The sequence below is a fragment of the Paralichthys olivaceus genome, chromosome 18 (genome assembly GCF_024713975.1).
Source record: "Paralichthys olivaceus isolate ysfri-2021 chromosome 18, ASM2471397v2, whole genome shotgun sequence".
NCBI classification, from domain to species: domain Eukaryota; kingdom Metazoa; phylum Chordata; class Actinopteri; order Pleuronectiformes; family Paralichthyidae; genus Paralichthys; species Paralichthys olivaceus.
In genome coordinates, this window is record NC_091110.1 from 4,637,563 (window position 1) to 4,650,564 (window position 13,002).

The 13,002-nt window shown below is 41.6% G+C and overlaps 1 protein-coding gene across 1 annotated transcript; it reads left to right on the forward strand.

Moving 5' to 3' along the window:
* On the forward strand, positions 1 to 13,002 carry scamp1 (secretory carrier membrane protein 1). The gene is made up of 9 exons (XM_020082543.2): positions 1 to 274; positions 3,310 to 3,387; positions 3,973 to 4,080; positions 4,605 to 4,716; positions 6,192 to 6,320; positions 8,063 to 8,222; positions 9,199 to 9,300; positions 10,114 to 10,231; positions 10,319 to 13,002. The coding sequence occupies exons 1-9, from the start codon at positions 218 to 220 to the stop codon at positions 10,466 to 10,468; spliced, it is 1,014 nt and encodes a 337-aa protein (XP_019938102.2). The 5' UTR covers positions 1 to 217; the 3' UTR covers positions 10,469 to 13,002.

A 13,002-nucleotide genomic window follows, 5' to 3' on the forward strand; every position in this document is an offset into this window, starting at 1 on the left:
GTGACTCATGCCATTCGCTGCCGGTGACCAATCCCTCCGCCGGGGTAGACTCTCTTGAAGCTGCCCACATTGACCTCACCTCAGACCGTGACACCTCCTGCGTCTGTCCGCCTCACAGCGAGACCTAGCGGGGCTTTTATCCGCGGCGAGAGTCGGTCTCAACGTCCGCCTTCAAACCAGTCACACGCATCTAACGGCGAGGACTCACACCGCGAGCATGTCGGATTTCGACAGCAACCCTTTCGCGGAGCCCGGCTTCACCAACCCGCTCCAGGTAACGTTAGCTAGCGGAGGTAGCCACATTAGCGTTAGCTGCTGAAGTGTTACACATTAATAACGAGCGGAGCGAGTGTCGCTGTGGGTGATGTGGAGTGAGCTGCTGTGGTGAGACTAGCTGATGATTGAAAACTGTGTCTTCACTCACAGCGACACTTCATATATCGATGGTGGTTCACTTTGGTTTCCAGTGGTGACACAACACACTGAGGTGTCAGGCAGCGGTGTGTGTCAGTCTATGGTTCAGTGTAAGATTTAGGTGAAAGGGATCTATTGGCAGAAATTGAATATAAAATAACCCTAGTGATGTGTTCACTGGTGTGTACTAATTTAAATCGTGTGCATTGTTGTTTTCTTCACCCTAGAACAGGCCCTTTCTGTTTAAATACTTGATATTTACATCAGGAGCAGGTCCTCTCTAAGGAGGCCGCCATGTTTTTTGACAGTAGCACAAACTGGACAAACTAAACTTTATTTAGGCCTCCACCTTTAGCTTTACTTTAGTTTTCCTTTCAGTGTCATGGTGAACACTTGGATCATGTGCTCCCTCTGTGTCCTCCCCTCCTCCAGCTCCACTCCTCAGGTGCACTAGTACAAAAGGCAGCACATAGTAAGCATTTGTTATGTTTCCAACGAATCCCATGCCAGAGATAATAGGGGAGGATCAGCTCTTTGTCGATTAATCGATGAGTCAGTGGAAAGTTATTGAATTTTTGATGACTGATTAAGTTATTTTTCAAGCACAAGATTGGACATTTTGAGTTCCTCAAATGTGAGAGGAGAGGGAAACTTTGGGACTGTTGGTGACACACAAACAAAGCATTGAACAGTCTAATGTGCTGTGTTAGGGTCATTTATATTACCTAATGTGACGTTTATGAATATGCAAAACAATGAAAGAACATTTCTGATACCACTATCAGCACATCAGATATATAAGTGAATAGTCAGGTAAACATCAAATTCATTTTCTTTTCTGTTAATAAGTTTAAAATACCACAATTGACTAATTATTTGATGAGGGTTAAGGGCAGATGATGTCACACCTTGTGTGCCCCATGAGACAAACTGATTTGTGAATAAGGGCTTTACAAATAAAATGAGATTGATCTATAATACGTTATTGCACACATATTCCTGTTTATTGCCATAAATAGTGATTTTCTTCACATTAGAAGCTTTGATTTATTGCATCAACTTATAAAAGTCCTTCCATCATTTTTCTCTGTCAGTGTGTGACTTGCGGAAGGTGCTGACGGCACAGTTTGACCGAACAGAGAGTGAATTATTCACTTGGTCCCCAGGAACATACAGACATGACTAATGAACCCCCTTCCAGGGCCCTTCACTTTTTTTTGCCTGAGGAGAGATGGAGCTCCCTCCACTACTCTGAGCTATCTTCAATAGTTCATGAAATCATATGCTGCCTTCATGGACGACATGTGGTGCTGGGATTTGTTCCCTCTGTTTTGGCCTATTTTTTCTGCTTGTGGGCTGATGACAGAACAAATGAAGGGCTGTATATGGAAGTGTAGATGTTCCATTTTATTGTCTCTGTAGCTCAATCAAATGTCAGATGACTATTTACTGTACTAACGACTTGCAGCTTCTGCATCGTGCACGTGTTAGATTCGTGCACCTGCTCACACGATCTCCACCTGTTTTATTTTCACCTACGTCAGGATCTTGGTGGATTCAATTTCACTATTTTTGTACGTCATTGAGGAATCTGTTTTTATAGCAGTTTTCATTCAGGCAAACATGCAACAGGTGGACGATGCATGGTGACGATGAACTGTAGACTTCAACCTGAAAACTCGACACTTGGTGAATATGTATGTGTGTGTTTGGCTGTGCAGTAGAGCTGCATTAAAGTTTAAACACAACATAGACTGAAATTTTAATGACCCCGGTCTGGTGACAACTTACCATCACCAAACCGGGTGTGTGTGTGCGCACCAGCGGAGTAGATGCTCCCAGAAAGTCAGACCGCACTGAGACTGGATGAGAGAAGCACTTCAGGAAAAACACAGATCGGATGATAAGCTTGCGCTGCAATTTGAATGAAACTAGGGCCTGACTGAACAGCTGATGGTAAGATTATGTAGCTTTTCTGATGCCATGAGGAACAGGAACTTAGCATGCAAGTACAGGTGGAAGATACTAAACTAATTCCGTTTAATGTTTGACCTGTTACACAGTACTTGTATAAGTAAGTATTACTGAGGTCAAGGTGAAGGCAGTTTTATACAGCAGTATATATTTTATACTTTTGGGTAGTTTTTATAATAAGGATGCATTATTTTTCTAATCTTATATTTTATATGGAAATATAGGAACTATAAGGAGAATCTTAAACTGAAAAAGTACAAATAGTAATAACTACAGTATTTCCCTCTAACATGTAGAAGATGTCTGTGATGAACTTAAAATATTTATATAGTTAAAGGTACTTTCTTAGATTCCACCTCTGGTTGTCTGGATGTTTTGGCTTCATTCTTTTATTTCGGTTGTAGTGCTCACATAATTAAACTGTCATTCCAGGCCCATCCTTTGTAAACAAGGTTGTTCAAATATGCTTGTCATACAAAATCAAGAATGTGGTTAACAGGAACTGTAAAGTGCTTTAGCTGTTTTTGTGCATGGCGTGGCAAACTAGAAAAACACAGTCTCCCTTTTTATTTCTGTCGTCAGCAGCCAGAAGCATTCGCCCTGCTCCCGAAAGCGCATGGACTTGGCTATTTATAGACGTCTCCCTGTGAAAATTATTGGAATCATCCCGTCTTTGTCAGTATTGAATTATAGGCCTGGTGCATTTCAAATAACGAGGGCTGTTTGTCCTTGATTTGACAGAATAATGGAGGGTTTTCACACTTTCATGAGGTATTTTTTTTACTATAGAGATTTCTGCTGGTGTCCTTGGTGAAAACTCAAAGATAGTCGAGTTGACATTGCAATGTTCTGAAGTCAGACTCGAGCTGTTTGCTGCTTTCATTCAGCCTCTCTCCTGTTCTTTTCATCCTGTTTTCTCAGGATCCGTCAGTGACCCAAGTAAGACAGGCGGCTCCTCCTGGGTTGGAGGAGTACAACCCCTTCACAGATGCCAAACCAGTGAGTGCTTTTACAGATTATTCACTGAGCTCATTTATCAAACAGTGGTGTGGAACAACATTGACAGGATTTATAAGTAATCCTCGTTCTTTCGAACTTTCACATGATGCAGTATAGCGATGGGAATACATTGTTCACTGTTTAGAAATATTTTGTTAAATGGTGAAATAAAAGAAGCTCCTGAGCACAATACATTCCTCCCCTGTGCTCATTAGTCTACATATTCTCTTAGATGTGATATGCAGATTAACAGCGTGCCACCAGAGAGCTCTGTAACTGTGATTCAAAACCGAAAATGCACGGATCAGTCTAAAACAAGGAAGTAGTCATAATACAAAAAGCCAATCCTTGTTAATTGTTCAGCTCTTGTTGTCACTATTTGGAAAATAATTGATCAACTATCCTCACTTCTCCACTCATAGGACACTTTGCCTTCAGTACTCTGGGTTGACAAATTATGCATTTTTCAAAAGCTCTATCTGCCCTGATTCTGGCTGTACAAGCATTTTAGAAGAGATTTCCAACATTGTATGAGACAGTTGGGGGGGAGTTGATTATTAATGAATATGTGTCTCCTATCCATAGGCGCCCGCAGGGATGGCACCCAAGACTGCTGCACCCACCATCAACACACAACCCGCCATCATGAAACCCACAGAGGAGCCTCCGGCCTACTCGCAGCCTCAGGCGCAGGTGGAACTCACGCTCTCAAAACACTGCTGCTCTTACTGCAACTTTATACTGAATGGTTCTCGTCTTTTTCTCATGTGCTTATATTATTGGGAGTAGGTGTTAAAAGCAAGCAGGCTGTGACATTTCTAATGGTTCTGTCCAACATCAGCAGCAGAGATTTAGGTTCGTGCTGAAGGCAGAACATGAATTACAATGACAGCTGGTTTCATGCTGAGTTTGTGGACAGAAAAGCAGCTCAGCAGGAAGCTGTCTGCATCCGTGACCGGGCTCTAGCTCCAGGCCGACACAGGAAATAACTTGTGATGCTGCATCTCATTTGTCGGCAGACTCCTGGGAGCATGTTGTTGTGATGTCTCTCTCTCTCTTCCTGCTGGCGCGGCCCCTATAGGGAATTGATTTATTCCAAAAGTAGAAACGGAGAATTTGTAGTGAGCTGAAAAATAATAGCCTGCCATACAGTCTCCTGTACTTTCGCTATTGTGTTGATGGCTTTTCATTGCGTTGGTGTGTGTGTGTGTGTGTAGGAGCAGACGCGAGCAGCTGCCGAGCTCTTGAGGCGTCAGGAGGAGCTGGAACGGAAGGCTGCGGAGCTGGATCGCAGAGAGAGAGAGATGCAGTCACTCAGTGCTTCAGGAGGTCAGCACCAGACACCGGCATACAGCTCCAGATCAATACTGGCCCAACAAAAAGATGAACACAGAAAAAGAATTACCCTTCAAATCAGGAAACAGCTTTTCTGTTCGGATCAGAACTGGATTCGGTGTAATAACTTGTTTTCTTTTGTCACACTTTTAATAACACATGATCTTGGTTTAGTGAGACACCTGGAGGTTTTTGCATTACCATGTGGCCGGAAGGCAAGCAGAAATGATGCCATGTAGTCACTGCACCAAGCTAATAAATGGTGTCAGTAGAAATGAGTGGTAATTAGTCAAATTTAAAGGTTTAACTTTGGGCAGAGCCACGTTAACTGTTCCCCTTTTTTTCCAGGGCTAATTATTTTCTGGCTCTTGCTTCATATTCAGGCTGCATCCATACTACTAAAACAGTATTTTCAAACATATCTGTCAACACAAGCGGTTTTAATCTCTGATCATTCTAACACGCCTTAAAGGCTATGTCACGTGACTGCTCATGTACACACAGCATCTGTGTTCCTGTTTAAATAGGAAGCATTTGGTTGTAAGCTGCAGAATTGTCACAGATTGTTTGAATAACAGCTCATCTCCAACACGTCAGCAGTTGTAAAATGCAGAATTTAACTGCACAACAGCTGTTAGCAAAGACGGCAGGGTCAGCAACGCTTGTAATTGATGATCCAGGTTCCGTTCTACACTGGTAGCCGAGGCTAATGCCAGTTGTTTCTGGAAGAGGGTCATGTGATTGGAGCTTGACGAATCACCGAAGGCTACGTCATGACCGGACACTCCCAATCAACAAGTGGTTGTGTCTTGGTCATTGTTATCAAACATCTCTGTGTCACCAAGCTTCTCTGTTTTAGCAGCTCGTAAACTCAGTAGGGTGGATGTCAGGCCAATCTGTAGCAGATTCATTTATTTTCAGATTAAATGTTAAGTAGTGTGGATGCAGCCTCACTCTACAAACAGGAAGGTTGATATTATGACCTAATTCTCATCGATCATCTACAGAGATGACAGCTTGACATTTCTCCTTTGAACCACATTAGCCACAATATACAGCTTCTCTGCCATGTGTCAGAGCCAACATCTGTGTGAAACATAACACATCAGCTGGCGATTGTTGGTGTTAACACGCACTACAACAATCCAGGCTGGAAATCAAAGAATGAATTTACTGTGCTGCACACGTTCTGCAGTAAATGTTGTTACTGTGAAACACACTCAAGTGCAGCTGGCTCATAAACTGACTCACCCTTGGTAGTTGGGTTGTTCAGAGGTTGTTTGGACCTGAACAGTACTTGAAAGGATGACTGTGCGGAGGGTGCGGACACGGCCTGCCACCACTGCTTTAAAAAAAACCCTAGAAACACTACTGAATTGTCTGACGAGTCCCAAATGAAACATGAAGTCATAATTTCTTTTAAAGCTTTACAGTCGGTCACAATCATGACTTTTATTCTCCTGTTTCAGGAAGGAAAAACAACTGGCCTCCTCTCCCAGAGAAGCTCCCCGTGGGTCCCTGTTTCTACCACGACATCACCGTGGACATTCCTGTCGAGTTTCAGAAGACAGTCAAGATCATGTACTATCTCTGGATGTGTGAGTTGTAGTTTTTATTCCTGTAGTCATACTAACAGTACACCACATTTGTCCAGACTAAATAGCTATAGAATAAAGTTTTACTTGCAGACCTTCACGTTCCCGACATGATGAATCCTACTGGCTTTTCTAGAGACTTTTTCTCTTCTTCTACAGACTAACATTAGTTTTGACATTGACCACTACTACTGAGGACGTCTGCTGCAATAAGAGGTGGATTAACCCACAGATGAAGTGTGTTTGCAGTTCTTGTAGCCATTAAATGAATAACTGTGGAGCCTTCCGGAATATTCTGATTTGATAATCACTTAATCGATCTTGTGGCTCCAGTTAGTTTCTGGTGAACAGTATTTGTAACCGTGAGGTCTGATGTACTTTATATAAACCTCTTGTAGATTAGTATACTCTATCTGTGTTAATGTTTATTTTAGGTTACTGCACAAAGAACTATTGTTATCTTACCGTTGAAAAGCACCAGAAAATTGGTTTACTCTGTTTGCACAAAGGCACAAAGGTGCTGTGTTGATGGGGGTGTCATGTACTAGTAAGACAACCCAGTGGAATACAAGAATTCCAGTTTGGGAAAGAGAAAGAAAGATTTATCAAACAGTGAACACAGCAGTTTGTACTCACAGGCGGGGTTTTACCACTTTGGAAAGTTTCCACCGTGGTACTTTTTAAACAAATCTTTTACTGTGAGTAATCTAGCAGGAATGTGCTCTTGATTGGCCAAACTCCGAGCCTGATGGCATCATGTTGCAGCAAAAGTAGAGCCAGAACCTTATCTTTTACTTGATGACCCTAAACCTGTCCTATTGAGTCATAGCCCAACTTGTTTTTAATGTATGCTGATTCTAAAATGTGCTAATTGTTTATATTATGTGTCATGGTCTGTGAATATGGTCCATAAATCATAAAAAATATATATTTTCTTAAAAAGACCTGTCTGGTTAATTAAATCTGACAAATTCTTCAAAAAAGACACTTGTATGTAGAAGATGAATACAACTTAATCTTATTGATGCTCCTGAATAAAATAAACCACTTTTTCTCCCTCCTCAGCCTTTATAGCTCGGCCCTAATAGCGTTTGAATAGTCACTGGAGTAACTGGAATTCAGCAGGCACATGACGAGGACATGTGGCGCAGTCATGTGGCCTGATGAAGTGACTTGGTCAGATGATTGCTAAAAGATTTGTTTAGATACACACTTCAGAGAAACGGCAAAAGTTTCTTTCTCTCTCATTTTTCGGGCTTTTATTTTATTCACAGAAAATGTTCTGATTTAAAACTTGGAATTTCATACGAGCTGGATCCTTTCCAGACTCACACAGAGACAGGTCCCGAGCACGAGTGTCTCCTCCCCACCCCCCACTCAGCTGTGGTATGTCAGCAGGATAATGTCATATGTCACACTGTGATGTAAAATCCACTCGTTTTTACAGGCCCCGCTTTAACCACACACTCTCGGTTAGGACCACAAGAACAAATGGTAACGATAAAGTATTGAGTGTGTGTGTTTTATGGTATCAGACCTGTCCAGTGTTACATGTTGAAATATTAAGCAACAGTGTTCCGTGGTCCTCCATAATGAATCTGACTTGGCAGGACACTGGAGACTCCTGCTCTCTGACACTCAGTATACAGTAACACACAGTAACACACCAGGGCTGTCCCACTGTCCCACTTTCACTCAATCCTCCGTTTGCATATTTACTGTTATTTCTTTTTCTCATACCTCAGTTCATACCGGGACGCTGCTCATTAACATGGTCGGCTGTCTGGCCTGGTTCTGTGTGGACACGTTGCGTGGGGTGGACTTTGGCTTGTCCATCCTCTGGTTCATGCTCTTCACGCCCTGCTCTTTCGTCTGTTGGTACCGGCCACTCTATGGAGCCTTCAGGTGAGTAACGCAGCTTCTACATATTCCACAAACGTCTGTCTGTATGTCTAAAACATATCTTGCAATCCATTTATCTTATCGGCCTCACAATTGAGATGTGTGTTGTTAAGGGCCCAGGGAAGTGCAGTGTCGGATTTGTTGCAATTCAGAGACGCGATACGTTCAATATTAATAAATATGGTATAAACAGGCAAACAGCATCTTGCAGTCGGTGGGTCAGGGCTTAACAGTCAGTCGTCTTCTACATCCTCTAATAAGTTACACCAGTGGCCATCAAGTGGCGGCCTGCAGGTCAGAACTGTCCCACCAGCAATAATATCTGTCCCGCCAGATTATTTTGATCATTTGATTCTTTTAATTTCACCATATCTGCCTGACACAGACATTCATGGAAGTCATGGGTGATGATATCCATCACAGCAGCACCATTCAGTGTCATTTTCTCTTTTGGTATTTCTCAACAAAGTAAAACACACCTTTTTACTGCAAGGTTTGACAGTGAACAGAATCACGCTTTTATTTTGAAAAGTTGTGAACTTTGGTCTGAAGAATGTGTCACTTGCCTAACAGACCTCTGAAATAGCTGAGATGCATTGGAAAAATAACACCAGTTAAGTAAATCTTCAAACTTATAGACGAGTCACACACATGAACAGTTATAAAGCAAATTCAGCTTCCTTTTATGAAAAACATTAACAATGAAATCAGAGAAAAACCTGTTGATCATTGAACACTTTCAGTTTCAGAGAGAAAGCTGCATTAACACAAACCAAACAGCAGCCCATCACAAACAGGCAGGTCTCGAACAGGCACTGCACTTGGTTATGAAAACAGCAAGAGAAATAGCAAAAACTGATTACACGCTGTGACAACAGAAATAAACAAGGTGGCATCATGTAATAAAATATCAAACAGAAAATGCATTTGCCACAATGACATCAAATAAAAAATCCTTATGTTCTTCTTCTCTCTGCAGGAGTGACAGCTCATTCAGATTTTTCATTTTCTTCTTCGTGTACATCTGTCAGTTTGGAGTCTACGTCCTCCAGTGCATCGGCATCTCTGGCTGGGGCGCCAGGTAAGACAACAAGGCGTGAACACACTGAGGGACAAAAAACTAGAGACAGCTTAATTTATCCTTAGTGCCACAATCCTCACAGGAGAAAGAAGTTCCATTGATTTTAACATTGTTATATATCTTTTTTTTTTAGAGCAGCATAAATATTCTTTTGGTTCTTTTAGTTCGCAAACATTTGATGGCCTCTCAAATCAAATATTTGCTTTGTCATTACATTTTACTAACGTTGTAGAAACTTTATCTTTCAGACTGGTAGTTGGACAAAACAAGACATTTGAAAATATAGTCTTAGGCTGTAGAACATCATGACGAACAACATGGAGATATAGATAAAATATTTATAAAGATAATTACTTGCAGCCCGAGAGCAGTTCTTACAAAATGTGAACATTCAGAACTTCAGCCTCTAGCTCTTTTATTCCTATTTAAGGACATAAACCATTTTAACAGAAATGTAGACTTGTTTGAAAAATACAAATTTATATGTATATTTTTTGTAGTTTTTACTAAATTAATCAAACAGTAGGAAATGATGCATTTGTTGCAGACTATTTTCAGTGGCGGATTAATCCACATTTGAGGCAGCAGGACGTTTGTGTGACAGAGACGTGGGTGTTCATGATGAACAACAGTGTGTCTCATTGACGTGTTTGGAAACAATGTAGCTCAGTCCATTAGAGAAATTGGACACATCAGGCTTTGATACACTCTGTACTTATTAGTCAGATAGATGTATTCTTAGATTTGGTCTTTTCATGGGCTTTATTGACAACGAACAAAATCCAGACCCCTTAATGAATGTCTTTTTCTTAGTGGGTGGATCTCGGCTTTGACCGGGCTGAATCGCAGCATCCCAGTGGGCATTATAATGATCCTCATCGCTGCTCTCTTTACCTCACTGGCCGTCATGTCCCTCATCATGTTCAAAAAGGTACAGTGGACGCACCACAAGCCCAGAGATAGATTCCGAGTGTGTTACTGCCTGTTCAGCTTTAAATCGTCCTTTCCTCCTCACCAGGTCCATGGGATGTACCGTACCACTGGCGCCAGCTTCGAGAAGGCCCAGCAGGAGTTTGCCACGGGCGTCATGTCCAACAAGACGGTCCAGACGGCCGCCGCTACTGCCGCCTCCAGGGCCGCACAAGGAACCTTCAAAGAGCAGATCTGATTGGCCCCAGAGAGCTCGCTCAACTCTCCGTCCAACACCCCCCTCCCTCGTCGTCCTCCTCCTCTTTTGCTCACAAATGCAGCCCCCAGCTTCCCTTGAGCCAAGTGGCCTGTTTAAACACATGGAGATTCCCCCCCTAGCCTACTGACATTGTCAGAGTGGTTCATGCGGGGATGCCGCAGTCACCCATGATCTTTAATCTGAGAGAAAACCACTACTGGGATGATTCCGACCGGCTCATGGCTCCACCGACATCACACGCGCTCATCTCTGACTCTGGGAACCCCTCATCGACGCTGCACTGACACCACTCAACCAGCGCGCTCTACTTTGTTTCTGTATGTGTGTTGTGTGCGTGTGTGTATGTGTGTGGCCAATTTAATGATTGTTTGTGTGCCTATATAAACGTCTGTCCAGCCTCGATTCCTGTGCGTAGACTGATTGTAATGTAGATGAACCAAGTCCGACTCTCTGAAGTTATATGAAGATCTGTGTGTTTCTTTAATTTATCAACCTAATCACTACTTCCTGTTTTAAAAATTAATTTATTATCGGACAAATAGAAGTCATGCAGTGCCCTCTAGTTGTCGGTGAGAATTCTGAGATTTATTTTGCTGGGGTACATCATTTATCACTGCTGCCCCCGGTGGAGGGATTTTGTATTGTCAAAGATGAATGCTGTGCATTCCAGTTCACTGCCTTGCCTTCTGCTTTCTGTTTGCTTTTGTCAGAATTTGATTTTAGAGTCTTTCTCCTTTTAAAGTGACACTTCAACTGAAGTCTCATCTGTTAAGTATCGACCCCATTTGTTTTTTCTGTTGGTGAGAAGTGCACATCACGATTTCTCGGAAAGTAAATCCAAAGTGCTTGGTTTGTCCAAATGTGATGTAAGAGCAATCAGTCACATTTAACAGGTTCTGTCAGAGGTGATGTTTGCAGTCATGCAACATGGTGTGATATGGACGAGACCACGAGAAGATGATTCTGTGTTTTGAGAAGTTTCTTTAATTTCAATTAAAAGCAATCAGAGCTGCAGACTTTTAACAAACCACCTCTTCCACCTTCAGCAGTGTTTGATACTTAAAAGATTGTTTTATTTCAGGGGGAACATCACTTTAAAGTTTGCTCTCGAGTGTCTTTTTTTTTTTTTTGCTTCAAATCTTTTGCCTATACTGATCTTCTTCATATCCACAGTGAAATCACACCAAGTTGCACTTTAAATCCGGTTATTAGATTGTTTATTCAGTCAGTGCAAATGAATTGATATCTATTACAATGGCCTCACGCCTTCCCGCTCATTCGTGTAATTCGTAGGTTCTAACATGCACCAGCTGGGTTCAGCATCGTTTTCACATGGAGCCTACAACACACACTGTTCTATATATACAGCTGCATGTTTATACAGTCTCTTTGAGAGGAACGTTTCATTCTTCTCCAGCTTTTCGTGTGTTCTGGAGATTTACCTCAGTCGTACTCAGGATGCGCTCTTCACTTGCATGACAAGGATAAAAATTAAATTATACCAAGCTGAACAGAGACTGACACCTAGATTTAAATACACGTGCTGTTAATGAACACGTTGCAATAAAAAACTTAAAAAGACGAAAAACATGGTCAGTAAAGTTCATGTGATATTCTCTTGATTGCTTGCTTATTAATATCTTGAGAACCGTGGATTGAATTAACCACAATCAGATGCGCAATCAAATCTAAAGATGAGGTCATTTGTTTAATCACCAGTTTGTGGTCATTAATAATGTTCTAATGCATTTTACCTGCGAAAATGTCTCAGAATGTGTGTGTGGAGTTTGGGAAGTGCGAAGCAGCTGTTCACTGTGTCTTTTTTCTCTCTGTTGCATCTCGTGTTGAAGCCGGTTAAGCCTTTTGTGAGTATGTGATGTGTCAGAGTGTAAATAGAGAGGAACTAATATTTGTGCAGGGCAGAGTCTGAATCCGTCTCCCTGGAGAGGAGATTTTTTTTTAATTCAGTCTGTCCGAGTGTTCTCCAAGGCTGTAACATGCCTTCTTGGCCCTCCCCTCCTTTTTGCCTCTTTTATTTCACATTGGCTTAATTTGGACCAGTACATTTCTCTCTGACTAAACACATGCATGTACAAAGCATCATGAGATTGTTCCTTAAAGAGATTCCTGATGTTATTTCTGACTTCAAAAACGTTCTCGCTTAAAAAAACCCAACACGTGTGAGAAAGGCAACAGATGGACTGTAATGTGAACTGTGGTTTTAAATTGTGCTTATGATAAACACGGTTTGTGTTGGAAACAATGAGAACAAAATGAAAACTTTCATAAGCTTCTCTAACAGTAACACTTTAATAAAATGATTCAGGATTACTATTATTCAGAAAAATACTAAGGAATGTTTGTATATTTTGTCTGATTTACTGACGGTTGGCAGTTTGCTCTAAATTTGTGTGTAATTTGAAGATGCACTCTGGTTTCACCTTCAGTCGCATGTTGAGCAGTTGAGTTTTGTATATTTATGGTATAAGCACTGAATAAATTCTTCTTCTGTA

Excerpts from the sequence above, each read along its gene's own strand:
- scamp1 (XM_020082543.2), top strand. The coding sequence starts at position 218 with ATGTCGGATTTCGACAGCAACCCTTTCGCGGAGCCCGGCTTCACCAAC. Across the intron at positions 6,321-8,062 it reads CATGTACTATCTCTGGATGT|TTCATACCGGGACGCTGCTC; the intron begins GTGAGTTGTAGT and ends CTCATACCTCAG. Across the intron at positions 8,223-9,198 it reads CCACTCTATGGAGCCTTCAG|GAGTGACAGCTCATTCAGAT; the intron begins GTGAGTAACGCA and ends TTCTCTCTGCAG.